We start from the raw sequence: 18,626 nt of genomic DNA, 5'->3' as shown, positions 1-18,626 counted from the left end.
TTACTCTTATGTGGTGAGTCTAGGCTCAAACCCAGGTCCTGCCAACCCCAAAGGCCATATTCCCCCTCCCACCACTGGATACTTTCTTCTTATACAAAGAGAGGGACACACAAATTCCATTAGGGAAAAATGATTTTGTAGTCCATACAAGCATCTTGTTTAATGTCTGGAGATCACGTTAAAAGGTTAAAACGCTGATTTTGTTATGGCGACTATTGCTGATCAGGGTTTGGAGCCAGGAACTTATGTCTGGGATTGGGGAGGGCAAGAGGATGGACTCAAACCTCGGCGGGGCGCAGGGTTTTTCCTTGCCTCAGTACCTCATACGCGTTCCAGTTTGGGAGAGCAAAAGTAATGAGTAACTTCCAATGAAAGATGAAGTCATTAGGGCCACCAAGCAAGACACACCAGCTCTGGCAGGGGAACAAGCAACTCAGGTGATGTGGTATGAGGCTAGAGCCAGGGGTTTTTCTCCAGCTCCTGGATGAATCAGCTTGGCAGCCACCCAGACTTCAGTCAGATCCAGAGGTACAACCAGCTCTGGATCCAGGTCAGGCCAGCTCTCTTCCCATGCCACCAGGGAATGGAGGTGTTTCTAACCTACTGGGGGCTTATGCTGATTCTACTTAGCCTACTGAGTGCTGCTGTCCACTCATTGGGCAGCAGAGTCCATCTGCTTATGAACTGTCGTCTTTGAAAGGTCCACTTAGAGGAGGATGTCAGGGTGTCTTCCAAAGGATTTGTAGACACACGTTGAAGTGCTTACTGAGCCAATGTCCCCTTGGCTGCCATCTTCCCTCCTCCCCTACATTGGTGGGCCCTTCAGGCTTCTATGGCTAATTGGATCGGGCATATATACCTGATGCAAGATGCACCAATCAGATTCTCTCTTCTGGAGATTTAGACTTGCGAGGCAGTAGTTCTCCTAGGTTAGCTTTGGCTACTGGACCTGGAAGTCAGGGAGACCTGGGGCTGAGGGGCCCTTTTTGGGACAGGCATGATAGTCCTTGTGCAAACAGAGAAACCTGACAGATGAGGGGATGGAATGAAGGAACTGAAGAAGGAGAAGCAGAAATAGAGAGGACGAGGTGGACAGAAACACCGCCTTGGTGAGGCCAGCTTGCTGGGAACACTGATATTTTGGGGCTGGTGCCTGGGCAGCACAGAGTTCAGAACATGGAACAGCAGAACGTCTGGCCTGATGCTTCCAGCTCTCTCCCTGCTACTTAGCGACTCCATACCCTATGAGGAGAAGGGATGAAGGAGAGTTTTATTAGGGGGTATGAATTTGTAATAACTGTTTAAGCATTTGCTACTTAGGAGAACGGGGATTTGCAAAGGGTATTCATTGGGTGTTAGAGCCTTGAAGAGTCCTCTTAAAGCACAGGTCCTCAAAGTTTTCACACCACAGATCACCACTTTGTAGCACAAAAAGCAGAGTTTCATCAATGATTTAAAATTACAAGATAGTATTTTAAATGTTAAGAATAGTTTCATATGGGAGCGATCTCCCTCCCACCCATTGGTCTTGCCGCTGCTTTACAGGCTTTTTGCCATTATGGTTGGGGAGGAGCCATCCGTGCATTCCACCCCCAGCTACACTGTGATTGTTTTAGAATTGCATGTGTGACCTGAGCCTTTCCAATCATGTGAATCTCAGGACTTTTTCTGGGAATTCCGGGACACAGCTATTCTTGGTTGGTCTGGATAGTGTGGGCTGAACATGTGGGGCTTCGTGCTGTGGTAACCATTTTTCTGCCTCAAGGAAAGCTGGTCTGAAAAGAAGCCAACACAGGGAGGACAGAGCCAAGGCACCTGCAGCGAAATGGGGCCAGAGCCCTGACGTCACAAACGGTCTAATTAGTTCCATTTCTGGTTTTATTAATCCACTTAGAATTGGGTTTCTGTCACCCTTGACTGACAGCACCCTGACCTGTAATTTACCTGTGTTTTCTCAGAGCACGCTGAAAAGATGGGCATTGAACTCTGCCAGGATTAGATGATATTCAGGTTTTTTGTTTGTTTGTTTGTTCTACTTCCTTTAACCTGGAACCAAGAACTGAGGTCTAGATGCATTTTGTTGACCATTAACTCATCTGTGAATAAAGCAGCGTGTGGAGCCAACTCTCTTTTTTCACAGAGCAGAGTCCTTCCTTATGGCAGTCACGGCTCCTTCTATTCTGGCACTGATCCCAAAGTATCATTTCCAACACATGACTCACAAAGTACATAATCTGTAAGTGAAAGCCTCTTATCATACTTTGGAACGACAAACAAAATGATAAGCCAGACAGCATTTTTCCTTCATGGTAGAACCCCATATGTGCCAAAGGCTTGGCTTCATACCCCATCCATGTACATGCAAAGTAGCTCTTAGCATGTGTCTCGCTAATTGCTTTTCTACTGTGTATATTCTTGCTGTTGCGCAACGTCCAACAGTGCTATCCGACCACGGGTTTTGTCCAGTCCTTCTGCTCTTCCCCAAGCATAGTCTTTATCATTATTTCTGCAGCTGGTTTACAGGCTTCTTGGTGATTGTATGACTGGCTTTTATGTGCACTTAAGAGGGCAGCAACTTAGAATGATCCTTCTATAGCTTTGGTCTCTTCTGCCCCTTTAGAAACAAGAATAATGAATCTTACATTAGAAAGCATTATTTTGTGTGTGTTCTGGAAAAACTGGATTGGTTGCTTTCTTGGAAGATAATGGAAAACATTTTTTTATGGCTTCAGACTGCTATTTAGCAAAGTTTTAATTTTAATGGCAACATATTGAGGACTAGGGGCAAATGGAATGCTGGTGCCATAAATGAAAACACTGAACTTATATACACAATTTGCGTTTATGGCTACATGCGTAAATCATTACCCGAGAATTTGTGTGCCCTAGAATATGCAGTTTCATATTTCATAGTTACACTGGAGAACTATTTATTCATTATGTTTACTGTGTTCTGAGGATGTATGTTGTCATTTTTGTCATTACTTTACATTTCAAAGAACCTGTTTGGGGCCATTGATACATTTTTGTGAACTGGAGATATAATGCAACATAATAGTAACCACAAAAATTCAAAAATAGCAAACATAAACAACTTGCAAGTGAGAAAGCCCTGTGTCAGTCTGATTCTTGTTGCTTTCTAGGCAATCTATCTCCTCGAACTGGTAGCTTTTAAAGTGGTATTTTTACTCCTGATGTTCTGAAGACTTACAAAGGCATTTATGTGCTTGCGTGCGCGCGCGCGAGAGAGAGAGAGAGAGAGAGAGAGAGAGAGAGAGAGAGAGAGAGAGAGAGAGAGAAGGGCAGAGGTGGAAGCAGATGGGTAAGAGCAGGAAAGTCTTTGAAAAAAATGTATCAAATGTATCGGGATTGCGAGACCTTGTTACTTTGTCTTGTCTCTGTCACTCAGTTCTCACCTTTCTACAGAAGCCTTTTGCTTTTTCACAGGCCAGGCGGTGCCTGGTAGGTAAGGTGTGCAAGGAACCTGCTGGGCAAGTGCATACTCTGTGCCCAGGCCAACTCATACCTGTGCTCTGAGCTGGGACACTGATGTCACCTTCCTCGGGGTTGTGACCCTGTCTTCTTGTGGAGACAGGCTAGAAAAATAACCTAGAAATAATGACACATGTGGCTTCTTTCCAATGATCATACCTCTTTCCTTTTCCTTTCCATAACTAAGCTTTTTCCTTTTGGCTTAGTTATCGTCCCAGACCTTCACAAAGCTGGCTAAGCACAGTGATGGGATGATGAGATGGGCATCAGGGCTGAGCCCGGACATTCCAGCCCTTCTTCCTGCTACCCATGGTGGCGTTCCACTTGCCGACACCTTTGAGATTAGCTTTGGCCAATGAAATGTGAGCAAAAGAGACACATCCCTTCCAGGCAGAGGGTTTGAAAGCTGGAGAGTAAAGTGCCGCGTCCCTGTCAAGCGGCTGAGCGTCCTTCCAGGGGGCGGCTCCGGGTTAGTCCCCACCCCTCATGGAGGATTAGGGGGTAGAACTCCTCCCCCAACCCCCACCGTGGACGGTTAACATAACCACGAATAAGGCTCCCTTGATTTAAGCCACTGAGATCTTCGGGATCGTTCTGACCAGAACGGGTGGGTGCACATATAAAGAACATGGATCCCTCTGACAGTTTCATTTCCTTGAAAACTTGCACTGACCAGCGCCCAACAGAATCCCAGGAGCGTGCCTGTCCCCCACTCCCGAGACCCTCTTTTACATAGAAGGACACGTATATTTTCCAGCTTTCATTATTCTAGTCACCATTCTTTTATCTTTTGTTTGTCAATCATACACCAAAAATCCGGAATATTCTCAGTAGACCCTATATCAATACGGATTTTCAACAAAAATAATCCCAACAGCACTAAAACAAAAAAACAAAAACAAAACAACCCCCAAACCTGAAGCTAACGTTGGGCCTAAAGTCTCCGTGGTAATCCCAATACAAGGAATCTGTGTAATAGTCAAAGATTTCCAGTGCACGGCGCTGCTGCGCAGTCGCTTAGTTCTCAGCGGCGCCTAGCGCAGCGCGAGCCTCGTTCTACCCGGGTGGCGGTGGGGGTGTGGCGAGGGAGGGGGAGGGTTGCGAGGGGGAGGGTCCGGCGGGGATGGGGGACAGATGCGGGGGCGGGGGTGCCTCTGGAGAGCAGCGCACAGCACCCTGCCACCCGCGCCCCCGGCTCGCCACCGCCCCCTTCAGGAGCAGCAGCGAGCTGAGGACACGCACCGCATCCCGGCCAGGAGCGCACGGTGCGGCGGAGGGAGGATGGAGCCGCGGCAGAACCTGGCTGTACTGTGGGCGGCAAGTTTACCAAGAGGCTGGAGTCTAAGGAAAATGAGAAAGACCCCTGGGCAGGTTTGAGCAGAACCGAGACTGCAAGCTGTTCACCTTTTAAACATAGGCTTGCTAGTAAAAATCGAGGGCTGTGAACACTTCAGGAAAATTGGTGCCACTGTTTTGGGAAAAGGAGATCTTGTACCAGAAATGAAGCGCAGGACATACATTGATGCTCTTACTGTCACTGACGTATTAGACGATGGAGGAGAGTCTGTGAACATGGCGAGGAAGAGAAGGATTCCACTAGAAGATACTCTCAACAGTTTTCCAATGTCATAAATCTGAACTTGCAGAGAATCTAGACAGCGAAAGCTGGGTTGTTCCCCAAGAAATGCAACCTCCACGGTCCCTTTCCCCCAGACCAATTGTGACTGCAGATTTCTTTCTGGGTGACACCGAGCACAAGAGACAGAGTTCAGCTGACACCATGAACCACAAGCCAAGAGAAGCGGCTAAACCTTGGTAGGGCTCGTTGTGGACTGAAGGGGCCGCTCACAGTGGTGGGGAGGCCTTGTCAGACCGTGCCTGCCTAGTCCCGGCCCTGAGAGGGCCTGCGGAGAAATGATGGCTTCACGAGGCTTTTGTTTCTTTAATAGCTTCTGTGATTATAAAATCAACACTCACTCACTGTAAGCAATTGGAAAAGCAAAGCTAACTGGGACAGCCGATGGTCCATATTACTTCCTGGAGTTAGTGAACATTTTCGTTTTATTTTTCATTTGTTTAAACATCTTAATTCAAACTGACAAAAAGTTGCACATAAAGAGTATCCATACACCCTTCTCCCAAATTCACCTGCTGTGAACATTTTCCCGTTTGCTTTACCATTGGCGTGCTCTTTCCCCATCGATCTGCCTATCTGTCATCAATCTATCATCTATAAACCTCTCTGTCACCAGTTTCGTCTGCTTCCCTGTGTTATTGCCTTAGCCTTTTCACCTTATAGAATAAGGGCACCAGGCTGTGAAAGTTCAGATAGCGATGAGAGGCGACGTGGGAGACATGAATGAAATGCAGTTTAGACAGACCTGGGGAGCAGGAAGCAGGAAGAAAGGCCCAACTCTGCCCTCCTCAGAGGTTGGGAAGGCGTGTTTTCACTGACGAAGGAAACAGTGTTTTACAATATGTATTAAACGCTGAAACCAAATGGTCAACAATTGTGCCTAAAAGTGCAGCTATAATTAGAGATTTTGAGAAATATTTAAGTTCTCCAGGAATGGAATCCTCCTGCTGACACAGAAGTGTTTAGTTCCTTTTCAGTTTCTTTAGTGACTTCTTGAGTATGATTTTACTTTCAGACTCTTGGCTCATTTTCTATATTATCACATATTCATTGAACGTGTCAGTTTAATGACAAAGTTATATTAAACGTTGCTAACATAGGTTGTAGTTGTAATAGAAATAATCAGTTAGTGGGAATTAAGGGTTAAGAGAAGGTTTCTCTCACAGTTGGCAGTGTTCTCGTAGGAAACAGTTTAACCTTGTCTAGGGTACCTGTCTTTTTGGTCATAAGGTCTGAAATAAGGATATTCACTCTGTATGTTTCGTGACCCTTTAAACCCATTTTGATACAGTTGCATTCTAACATTCTGAAAGGTTAGCACACTCAAGGGTTGCCCTACTAACTGCTTACAGAATTAGAAAGTGAGCACACTTCCTGCTAGACTGGAAATACTGAAGACCCAGGAGCCTTTGCAAAGGCAGGAATAACAGGTTTTGGCAACACGTGCAGAAAAGAACCCAGCGTGACACACAAAGCCCAGGCCAGAAGCCTGGAGGGCTCAGCAGAGCGGGCAGGGCAGGCTGGGGAAGAGAGCCAGTGCCTGGGGCGACAGAGCCCAGAGAGAGGGCAGTTGGTCATGGCTGTGCTGAAGACCCAGGGAGAGAGCGGGTGGAGAGGAGGCGCCCTGGGGAAAGGAAGTCACTCCACCACCCAGAAGCAGAGAGAGGATGACACTGCCAGGTGGCTGCAGAGGGTGCGGGGCCTGGTCTGCGATGGGCTCCATCATCCATGGTCTCTGGCTCAGATTCTGGGCTTCTTGCCTTCCTGTTTCCACCCCACTCCCCTTTCATTTGCATTCTCTGTTCCCAGGCAGCGCTCTTTGCTCTCTGAATCCCCATATATCTGCAGACAACGGTCCACCCTGACTTGGTCACATGCCTTGAGTGCACACACACACACACACACACACACAGGGTCAGAAAAAGGACCTGCCTGTAGTGCCCAGGACTCACCTCGTGCCTTGTCTCCACATGACCTGAAGTCGCGGGTCCCAGCGCTCGCTCTCCTGGAGGGCCCAGGTGCCTATACATTCTCATTCCCAAAAGGCAGGGGCCTAGCATTTGACAAGAACCCTTAGGCCCAGATATGGTTAATTTGGGTGGTAAGAACCAAAGCCAGAGGAAAAGGGACAGGTCAGTTAGTGGGTGAGCAGCCAGGTATCTCTTCCTGGGCACTTCAGGAGGTCAGGGGCAGGCTGGACTGATTTCCTGCAGGGCCCCAGCCCAAGACTTCCCACAAAATGGGGTACACTGAGTGGGTTCACTTCATAAGAGTGAAGTGAGAAAAGACCCTGGTCTGGGAATCCGGCCACCCAGCTTTCATCCCTGGCTCTAAGGACGGAAAGGAAGGAATATTGGCTGAGCTCCCCCACACCCAGGTCAGGCCGTGCACAATTCCATTATCTAATCACGAGAGCAATCGTAACTGGAAGTAGTTTTATTGTCACTGAAGAGCTAAAGAAACAAAAGCTCTAAGGTGAAGCAATATCCCCAAGGTCACCCAGAAGGTGAATGCCAGAGAGGGCATTGACAGACAGACCCAGAAGGCTGGAAACTTACGCTAGGTCCTCACGCCACGGAGCCTCTCAAATCTTCACAGGACTCACGTTCTTATTGCAGGCCTCTTTCTGGCTTTGCCCAGGGTCCCCCGTGAGCCCACAGCCAGACCTGCATTTGCGCTAAGACCCTCTCCCAGGACCTGGCTACAGGGCAGTTCCCTGTCTCATTACCAACGCTCACCCGCCTTACCTTGCGTTTGCCATCCCTCTACATAACCCCTATTTCCTCTTCTTTGGTAATATCCTGCTCCTTGCCTGTCCTCTCACAGGGGACCAGGCCATTTGAGGGGTCCAGCATGGATGTGCTAATGTGGAAATGCCCTCCAGAGGCCAGACTGAAATTTGGGTTTTACTGAAGACCTTTGGCTGCAACGACTAACAAACCCTGACTTATCATTTTGGGTTTGGTTTGCAGGGGCTCATCTCCCACCACATGGCAGGTTCCTTTCGTTGTGTGGTTTTGTTTTTACATCACCCTGGGTGCCGGAGTGAGGTTTGAATGAAGCAATGCTTTGGTGAGCACTCCTGACCTAGGGCTCTAACCATTGGCTGGATCGGAATTCCTTTTTCTGGTGATGTCATCACAGGTGGTGTTTGATGCCCTCGTGGACTTTGGCCCTGGCTCTCCCTGTCTCGTCTGCTGGGAAACCTCTCCTTCTGCAGTGGCTTTATTATCATTTAATAATTTAAGAAGTATTTGCTTAATGAAACAAGTCAAATAATAGAGAGATCTCATGCAAAAGTTTATGGTCTCTCTCTTTCCACCAACCCTGCCCCATCCTCTCTAAGTTCCCTCTTCTGCAGAGGAAAAAATAATTTGTGTTTCTTTTCCCCATCGCTTTATTTATTTACTTCTTTGTTTGTTTTTTTTTGGTTCATTCTTTGACTAATTTTAATTGAACACCTGCTGTGTGATAGGCTTGCCCTATGGCACCTTTGAGTGAAGGGGTTCCAGACCTCAAGGGGATTGTGTCATGGTGGAAGGAGACAGAAAGGATATAAGAAACTATGGGGATGGGTGAGGTAGTTTCAAATCAAGGTGATTGCTGGACGGGAATAAACAGGATACTCTCATGGAGACTGGCTGGTGGTGGGGAGCTGTTTTAAATAGGGGGTATTCAGAACAGGTGACTTCTTCACTGAGGTAGGACGGATGAGAAAGTGGCAGCTGGGAGAACCTTGGGACAGAGATAACCCAAGTGCAAAGACCCTGAGGCAGGAGGGAAGCAGAAAAGACGAGTGTGCCTGGAAAGCAAAGTATGGGGCGGGGGGCTGTGGGGGTTAGATCACAGGCAAGTGTTTCGATTTTATACTAAGTACAAGATGTGTGTGTGTGTGTGTGTGTGTGTGTGTGCGTGTGTGTGTGCGTGTGTGTGTGTGCGTATGTGTGTGTGCGGGTGTGTGTTGAGGGGGTAAACGCTGAATCCAGCTGGTGATGTGCCCTGCCTTCTGTTTAAAGCCTTCCTCCAGCACCTCTGTGGATTGAACGAGGAAGAAGAGTGGATGCTGGAAGGTTCTTCCATCATACCAGTGAGAAGTGACGGTGGAGGCCATGGGAATGGAGACTGAGGGACGGATGAGTGGGTTTGGAGGTAACATCGATCAGGAGGATTTGCTGATGGATTGGATATTAGGAAAAAGAGGAATCAAGGTAAGTCCTGGGCTTTGGGCTCAAGCTCACTGCTCATGGATGCCCATAGGAGTGTCCTTTATGGAGCTGGGGAAATCTGAGAAAAATAAGTTTTGTGGGAAAATACCCCCCAAGGAGTTCTATTCGGGAAAGGTAAGTGGGCAGTGCTCAACAGACATCGAGGGCACATGTCTAATTGGAAGCTGGTATCACAGAGTTGAGCTCAGGAGAGCACCAGGGCTGGAAATACGGGGCTGTGTGCCCGGGGGAGGGGGAGGCGGAGGCTGAGTCTCCTAGGGAGAGCGTGGGAAACACAAGGGGAGGACCCAGGTCCGGGAGAAGGGGAGGAGCTAGCCAGAGAGCAGAAGAAGGACGAGGGTGTCACCCACCACGGGAGAGGAGAGCGTCTCCAGAAGGAGGCTGTGTTCAGCATGTCACGCGCTGCTGGGTGGACGGGCGAAATGAGGACGGAAACCATCCCTTTCTTCTGGCAACGTGGGGATCACTGATGAGCAGTTTCTTTGGAGTGGGGGTGACAGGAGCCAGATGGGCATGGGATGAAAGCAAACAGGAGGCAGCAAGCTAGGGACGACCATGTAGACAACTTTTTGAGATCTATCTATCTATCTATCTATCTATCTATCTATCTATCTATCTATCTATCTATCTATCTCAAAGCATACATATATATATTTATATATATATATGGATGCTTTACTTTTCTAGGAAGAGAATGGAGGGAGATGTGACTCAGGGAGAGATTTTGGTTTTAAAAGTGACAGATACGTCCCTGAGCCTGTGGTTTGTTGATGGCAATGATGAGGCAGAGACCCAGACAGTGTGGGAAATGACAGAAAAGAAACCCATGAAAAGAGAGTGGGCCTGAGCCCCAGAGGAAAGATGGAAAGTTGGACTCTGAATGGGCAGACAGACCACGGGAGACCATGGAGTGAGGAATTTGGCCTCTTTTGTTCAATGTATATCCAGCTCCTAGGACAGCACCTGGCACCCAGGCGCTCAATAAAATGCGTGTTGAATGAATGAATGCAGGTTTCTAGAAGGTAGAGGTGAAAGTGAGGGGGTTCCTCTCTGCTTCTACTGGCTCTTGGAAGGCTGAGATGGGGTCATTAGCTGAGGGCTGGGGACAGGATGTGAGGGGGGTTGAGAGAGAGCCAAGGGGAGCAGTGGTGTAGGAGAGGGGTCCGTGTCTCTTCCCCATGCAGATGCTGACAACATCTCGTCCAGCTGACAACACCAACACGGTAATGCCCACCTTGCCCCCATCGAATTGCAGCTCGACCTTTGTCATTGACTAAGTTCCCAAATATACTTCTATGTGTTTTTTAGTTCCTGGCTCATAGCAGACTCTTTTGATCACAGCAGCTGAATAGCTTTTCTAGTTTCTAGTGTGTTGCAAAGAGCGCTTCACTCCCGCGTTTCTTCTTCATGACTTCACTTTCAACCACGTTTAGTCTGTCCTTTGGACTTAAATAGCCTTTCTTTCCCATTAAAAAAAAAAAATCTAAGAACAATGATGATTCTGTTTGTATCTGACTCTCATTTCCATCTATGAATTCATTTGGGATATTATACTTTATGTCCTTCAGTAAAACTTTTTCCTCATTGAAAATACAGGCTCTGTAACTTTCTTTTTTCTTTAATGTTTTTATTGGGAGATAATTTGCAATTAATGGCAAAGTCTTAGGTTTCCAGGTAGTGTAACCACCACACAGACTGAGGTGGGGCTATTTCCAGAATCCCAGATGGATAGTTCCTCCTGTCCCCTCCCAGCTGTTCCCCTTCCAGAAGGAACTTATGTTTATGTTAGCTCTTCTACTGTCATAGATTGATTTGGCCTGGTTTTGAACTTCGTATTAATGGAACCAGACAGCATGAATTCTTTGACTTCTTTTTTTTTTTAAGATTTTTTTTTTTTTAATTGGGGAAGGGGAACAGGACTTTATTGAGGAACAGTATGTACTTCCAGGACTGTTTTTTTTCCCCAAGTCAAGTTGTTGTCCTTTCAGTCTTAGTTGTGGAGGGCGCAGCTCAGCTTCAGGTCCAGTTGCCACTGCTAGTTGCAGGGGGCGCAGCCCACCATCCCTTGCGGGAGTCGAGGAATCGAACTGGCAACCTTGTGGTTGAGAGCCCACTGGCCCATATAGGAATTGAACCGGCAGCCTTAGGAATTAGGAGCATGGAGCTCTAACCGCCTGAGCCACTGGGCCGGCCCCTTTTGACTTCTTTCATTCAATATTACATTTGTGGAGTTCATCTGATGCTCACTGGAGGCTAAGGCTGCTGTGAAAAGGGAGAAAAACGCCTCCAATAAACTGTCCATTCTCAGTCAGTCATCCCACCACGAGGACAGTTGTCACAAGCTAGCACACTGCCCTCCTCAGATCTGCACACGGCTGACACATCCTCAACAAATCCTTGTTTCAGGTTTCAATTGAGGGTCACCTACATGCTTCTCCAAATGTTACTGTGAAATTCCAATTGTCTTTGAACTCTAAAATTAGCGTTTGCATCGAGTATATAAAACAGGGGGAAATGCCAAGGCTTACTGTCACATTCCATATATTTTATATTTATTATGACTATAGTTTTTGCAGAACCGTTATAAATATGAACAGTGTTAAGGTCCATGGGTTGGCTACTTACCTGATCTGGCACATTTCCTGCAATGATGAGGGAGTATGTTTGAAATCAGTTTTATTAGCTGCATTTCCTAGGAGGAAATTTGTGATGCTAGTCTTGTCCCACTGCCCATGACACCAGGTCTCAGAACTCACGCTGGCTGCATGGCCTACAATGTTCTCAGTCAAAGAAACAGAGCATGGCAATGCCACCAATTAAATTACACCCAGCATGTACTATTTCGGATGACCAGAAATCTCAAGCTAGGGGGAGGGTGAATGAAGGAATGAATGCAGGTGATTGTCAGTGTTTGCCCCAGCTGTGCACGGCTGGCCAGCGCTCTGCAGGCTTCCATCCCTCCTCTGTTCAATTCTTTTGCAGCCCTCTTTCCTGCCCCTGCCACATGGACCTGCGTCATTCCTTCTCCCTTGGAGAGGTAAGAAAATGACCTTGAAGTCCATGTCTAAATGCTTTGCCTTTATGTCCTTCCAGTTGAGGACAGTCAGTCCAGTGCTGTCCCCAGTGCAGCTCAGTAGGGTCAACAATGAAACATTAGTAGCAGCAGAATTAGTGGGTTTCCCACCAGTCATCCTACACAGAAGTTATCCATGAAGTTATACAATTATCCATGGAAAGGATGTATAGGCTCAGAGATGGGGTTGGTCCTGTCCTCTTTCTCATTCTCTCCATGAAGGAGGCTTGATGTCTGGATGGGCAGCTGCCCGGGAGTCCTGAGGAGACCAGCAGGAAAAGTTAAGCATTGAGAGCTGAGCTGGGGAACCAGGGGCAGCAGACAGTGTCCTCACACTGGGGCTGTAATACTGAGCAGAAGAGGGAAGCCTGTACCATCTCGCCCAGTTCCCCACGTTCTTCTAGAAACAGCCTGGTTCAGCCCTCCCGGCAGCTTTCCGTCACTGGCAGCCACAGTCCCTGCCAGGCTCCCTCGATCCCAGTGTCCTGTCCTTAGGCTCCTTCTTGCCCCTTGGCCTTTCACCTTTGGCCCTCAGCCCTGCTTTGCCCCTCCTCTCACTGCCCCCCCCTCTCCTTTGCTTCCATCTCTCCAGGTGACTGCCTATCAGTTCTCCCCTTCGGGCGGCAGGCCCTCCCTGACTTAGTCCCTCCTCCCTCCTTGGCCATGGTCATGGGTCATCGTCTGTCCTTACTCTCCATCCCTCCAATGTCTCAAACTCAATGACTCCTCCCGCAGTCCCTGCAGTCACGGTGTGAGGTTGTGACCAGGTTGGGCCCTGGCACGTGAGCAGAAGTCTGTGAGGTGAGACCTGGGAGCCTTCACTGCCCGGAACAGCCTGTGCAGGACACCCAGCTGCCAGGGGCTCACTCAGCATGACGCAGGCTCCACAGAGACATGGCAGGAGAGACATCTAGTGCCTGTGGTGGGTCCTGCTTGGGCCCAGGACCGTAAAGGGCAGAGGTCATACTCTGGCAGGAAAGCCCCTCCCTCTAGCTTCCTCACCAGGGCACGGGAAGTAGAAATGGCCTGAGGCCTGGAGTAATTCCCAGCCCCCGTCTAACTGACAATTTGAATGTTTGTTCCCAATATTTACACTTTTTTTTTTGTACATTTTTCTCTCTTGTCTTATTGCTTGGGCTGTCATTTCAAATACTTGCTGCTATCAGTATAATAATTTGTCAATGAGAGTAGATATTTAAATTAAGTTTCCCCTTATATACTTGACCAGTAGGAATTACTGTGATCACTACCTGACTCCCCAAAAAGTGCCTATAAAAGAGAAAGTCATTTGCACATTTGCAAGTGTTTATTGAACTATTTGGACTTCATTATACATTTATAGAGCAAAAAAATTTGTGGGAGATTCTTAATTTTTCATTTTATTGCTTTGGATTTAAAATCAATTAAAATCATCAAAAACTGTCCTGATACTATTGACAATAATCTTACTAGTGTATATTTGGAACACAACAAGGATTTTACATGACAGTAAATCTATTAGATTTAAAAACAAACAAAGAAACAATTTCTTATGAGCTCATTGCCTTTCGCCGGTTTCTTTGCATCAATCTGGAGATGGTGGCCAATAGGGTGGTTCCATTTCTTGAAGAAAGAGTATTATTCTGCTGTTCAACGCAGGTCTCTTGCCTTCTTTAGAGAGATTGCAGTCCACCTGTCAGTTTTCCTGATTCTAGATCCAGAAGGCAGAGTTGAAGAAAGCAGGGAGTGAGGCAGTTGGAAAGATGAAGAGAGAAGAGGTCTGGGGCAGTTACAAAATGGGGAGAGAAGGAGGGACACAGGGAGGTGAGAAAGCAGAGGCACCGTATGAGAAGGGATGGGAGGGATAGACCTGGTGCCCCGGCAGAGAGCAGGTAACCCAGAGGAGGCCCTGAGCAGAGGGAAACAAAGGTCCAGGGAGAGATGGTGAGGGGGAGAAGGGGCGTGGAGGTGGGAGGACGGGGAGCAGGGAGGGAAGAACCTCACCTGGAGAATGTCCTTCAGAGCCTTAGATAGGTCTTTGCTATGTTTATCCAGGTCATCCCAGGGTAAGAAGGCTGCTCCCTGGTGGTCCACGAAGGTTTCCCAGCAGTACTCAAACTCTGAAAGGCGACAGGGGAAACAGAAGTGAGCTCCAGTTCTAGGGGTGGGTGAGGGGCCACAGGTGTCTGACTCTTAGGGACACACTCTCCCCATCATAATTTCACTGCCTCCTCTTTCTTCCCTCAAATTCTTTCTTCCAACAGGAATCTGAGGCTGCCCAATTCTCCCCCTTTCTGGAAGCCCCTTCTTGCATGTGTATCCACCCTCCCTCCCTTGAACTCAGGACACCTCTCCCCCCTGAACTCTCTTTTCCAATGGACACCCAGTCTTCCCCAGGGCCCAGCTCCACCTCTGCAGGCAGCAAACAGGCTTCCTCACCAGGGTTTCTCATCCTCTCCTCTTTCTAGCAACTTCCCACAGGTCTCTCCCAGCCCACCGGCACCCCCATGAGTCCCACGCTGACCCTTGGAGGCCATGATGGCGACTTGTGCCCCAGCCGCCTGCAGCTGGCGCAGCCCAGTCTTATATCCACCAAGCGTATAGATGCGGGAGGCGAAGACGCGCAGGCTCAAGTGGCTGTTCTTGCCCAGGAACGCAGCCAGTTCCCTGGCACAGTCATGGCAGGGGCTCCAGGAGATGAAACAGGTGACCCTGTAGTGCTGCTCCGTGTTCAGCTCCCAGGACCGGATCAGCCGCAAGAGGCACAGCTCTGCATGGCAGCGGGGCTCCATTGTGTCAGTGCCCTGAGAACAGAAGAAAGAGGAAGTGTTGTGTCATTGGCTGTGAATAAGGATGAGGGTAGGACCAGGGTGACACAGGTTAGGCGCTGGCCTCCAGCACAAAATTGAAGAGGGGAGGCCACAGCTCAGCATCGGCATGAATGAAATGTCAATGCAGAATTTACATGATCAAACGTGAGGCAAAACTCATGATGAAAACAAAGTCAGCGTGTTACAAGGGCCAGCAGTGATGACGTTTCCATTTCCATCTGCAAACTATGGCTCCTCGTGGCACTGTAACTGATCAGTCTTTACTCAAATTATTGATACTTCACTCGTCATAGAATTTGCATTAATTTTGATTTTAACTATTGCATTAAATACGACTCATCTTCATTCCTGAGAGTGTGGGGCTTGAGGTCTAAGTTGTGCTCGACATCCAGGCCATCAGGAGTATCACCTAGTCGGCCCTACAGGGAGGAGCAGAGGAGCTGAGGACGGAGGGAGGAGGCAGGTGAGCTCCAAGGTCATGGGCCTGATGCCAGGCAAGTGGGGCTTCCTCCAGGGAGGGTTAACCCCGCTCTCCCACCCCACCACCCCCACCACCGCACCTAAGCACAAAAGCTCTGCAAGCTTGGACTCGGGGCCTTGCCCTGTGCTGAGCACCAGGGTGATACAGCTCAGCAAAGGGCTCACAGTGCTGGAGGATGGGGGGAGGCGTGCCAAGGGAGTGGTGTCTGGGAAGTGGATGAATGCCCTCGTTGGGGCTCATAGGATTAGAGCAATTTGCCCAACATGCAGAGGGAAAGATTTGCAACCAGGGACCCAGGAGAGAGGAACAAGTCAGGCTGAGTGACTGCACCAGTGCAGAGCCCTTGGTGGGAGTGGAGGCAGAGCTGGGGCCCAGGGGGCGGACCTGGGCTAAGTGCAGCTGGCAGTGCCCTTGTGGGGACCAGCTCCCTCGCCAGGATCTCCCAGTAGTGACTGGAGGGAGCAGGAGGGAGAACTTGGGCTCTGTGACCAGAGGCTGAACCAGGCAGGGGCCAGGGAAGAACCTGCCCCTTTGTCCAGACGCCTTTCCCTCTATCCTAACCCCTCCTCAGAGCACAGCAGGAGGGGCCAGGCTGAGCCCTGAACCTGGATTGGCACTGGGCTGTTGGTGCCCTTTCCTGTGACACTGTGAACAGTTTCTGAAATGTGGTACAAAGCTACGAATCACAGCAGAAACTGTCCTCCTCCCTTCCCCCACCCGGACTCCAGGAAGAGCCACAGCAGCTGCAGGGACCAATTAGAGAGAGCTTTCTGGGACACCCCGAGTGCACGGAGAAGCTTCTCCCTGAATACCCCCGGTTTGGGAGGTCCTGCCTGCTGTGTTCAGTCACCTGGTTGCGCAGGAAGCCCTTGTACTCCTCGACTGGGACCCAGGCGTCATCCTCCTGGAGCTCTACCTCGTAGCACAGGTAGGTCTTGTGCGGCTTAACCTCATGAGTGAAGTTCTCAAGGAAGGTGTCTTTATCCATGAGGGGTCTGTACACAGGCAGAGGGAAACCAAAGACATAGGCTCCTCCTGGGAACACCCTGTGCTCCTGCCCTGCACCCCACACTGCTTCCCCTCCACGCTGAGCTCACCCGTGCACCCCAACTCCCGGCTACACACATAAAGGATAAGCGCCCCCTCACCTTGCTGGAGCCACCTAGCCCCCCTCTCTGACCCCTGCCGGATTCTGGGGAAGGCAGCGTGGTCCTTTTTCAGTGTGTACCCACAAGGCCAGTGCAGGCTGCCCACACCTCTGACGAGGGCCTCTCTCTCTGCCCGGAGTAGGCTGGGTCACCTCTCTTGGCGTCACCACCTGCGCTTGCCCCGCTGACCCACAGCCCTGCTGGGCGTGGACCCATTGGCACATGGCCTCTGGGTTTCAGGCCTAACCCCAGCCACACGGGGCATCGGGCAAAACACATTCCTGAGTGGGACCATCAGGGAAAGAGAATGCCACACTGTCCTCCTCACATCACTTACGATTATCTCTTTTTTTCTAATTATGAAAACAGTATACGACCTTTACAAAAACGTAAATCTGGAAGTGACCTCCTAGCCAACAGTTCAGAGGAGAGTCCAAGCAGAAATCATAGATTTCAAGGGGATGGGAGGAAGAGGAGGAACGGGGACCATCAAGGGCGACTCCCCAGGGTCTAGTCCCAGAGCCTAGGGAGGTGGTAGGACAGGAAACCTGGGCATCAGCTGAGGGGCCCTGTTGGACATACAAGGACCATCAGGAAGGAGGCGGGGAAGCAGAGGAGCCCCAGGGGACAAGATGAGGTCCCAGCAGGGAACCCAGGAGCAGGGGTGCTACAGGGGGTGGGCGGTACCTGGCCTCGAGTGCTGGCATGGCCTCCAGGTCTCAGTCCCTTCACCGTCCCTGGCTCTGTGTCCCCTGCTTCTCTGCTAGGTCACAGTGTGTCCTCCTCCTGGGATGCTCTACAAGGAACTAGGTACCTTATATACATACATCAGAACCAGGAAACTGCTGAGTTGGCGATGCTGCTCCCAAGTCCTTCATGACTCAGGCTACTCTTGCCACATGGATGTCATAGAAAAAGGAACTTCTCCACCCAAGTATGACATCCCTATGCCCTTGAAGGCATTTTAGGTTTTGATTTCTGTTTTCACAAAGGCCCGACCGGGGCTCCATGAGGGCTGACCACAGGTAAAGGAAGTCTCGGGAGGGAGGGTCACTCTGGGCCACGTGGTACAGAGGAAGGAAGCGGGAGGTCATAGCGAACAGGTGCTCATACCCTGGGAAAGCCGGGGCACAGGACGCACAGCCCCCAGACGACAGGCCCCGGGCATCCATCCCTGAGTCTCCCTCAGCAGCCAGGGCAGAGCAGGGCCTCCTCCAGGCTCCCTGGGGCTGCTGGATGGAGGCAAAGTGGGCTGTAAGTGAGGGGGGAGAACCTGCCCTGAGAGGCAGCAGACGGCCTCCACCTGGTCTAGGAAGGGGGGGAAGGGGACAAACATGTGCCGAGCTGTCCTTGGGAGCCCACCATAAGGATAATAAACTGGACATGAAGCGTGGTCACCCCATTACACAGAGGAGAAAAGAAAGGCTGCCAGAGGGAGCAGGGCTTGGCCAGGACGGCACAGGGAGCAGAAGGATGCAGGGCTGTGCTCTTTCTCTCCACCTCCAGGCCGTGAGGAATGTGGGGGACTTTGTATTCCAAGCTGAAGTGTGATCCTGAGCTCCAGCTGGCCGTGTTTGGCCCCAAGGGCTGCCCCTCTGTCCCACTGACTCTCTCTCCTGGCTCCTCTTAGACAATCCAGTGCTGACCCAGCGCTCCCTCCCAGGAGATGTCCCCAACTCAGGGCCAGCTGGGCCAGCCCCCTGAGTCCCCCCATGGCTTCCCACACTGTGAACCAGGCTGCTCACCCGCCCAGGCTGGCC

The 18,626-nt window shown here is 49.9% G+C and overlaps 1 protein-coding gene across 2 annotated transcripts; it reads right to left on the bottom strand.

Annotated features, from left to right (window-relative positions):
- Window positions 1-13,788: 13,788 nt before the first annotated feature.
- Window positions 13,789-17,863, bottom strand: LOC109448788 (DNA dC->dU-editing enzyme APOBEC-3G-like). 2 transcript variants are annotated; one of them, XM_088796401.1, is made up of 5 exons: window positions 17,554-17,863; window positions 16,569-16,713; window positions 14,931-15,210; window positions 14,411-14,526; window positions 13,789-14,186 (listed from the first exon to the last, which is right to left on the bottom strand). In XM_088796401.1, the coding sequence occupies exons 1-5, from the start codon at window positions 17,571-17,573 to the stop codon at window positions 14,118-14,120; spliced, it is 630 nt and encodes a 209-aa protein (XP_088652527.1). In that variant the 5' UTR covers window positions 17,574-17,863; the 3' UTR covers window positions 13,789-14,117. The 2 variants fall into 2 exon arrangements, with proteins under 2 accessions (XP_088652527.1, XP_074182510.2); XM_074326409.2 differs by having other exon boundaries at window positions 13,789-14,117; window positions 17,554-17,827.
- Between the last annotated feature and the right edge of the window lie 763 nt (window positions 17,864-18,626).

This window comes from Rhinolophus sinicus, chromosome 1 (genome assembly GCF_057876585.1).
Source record: "Rhinolophus sinicus isolate RSI-liver-muscle chromosome 1, RSI-T2T, whole genome shotgun sequence".
Taxonomy (NCBI): domain Eukaryota; kingdom Metazoa; phylum Chordata; class Mammalia; order Chiroptera; family Rhinolophidae; genus Rhinolophus; species Rhinolophus sinicus.
Note: the sequence above shows the minus strand (reverse complement) of the source record. Positions and strands in the feature narration are given on the sequence as shown.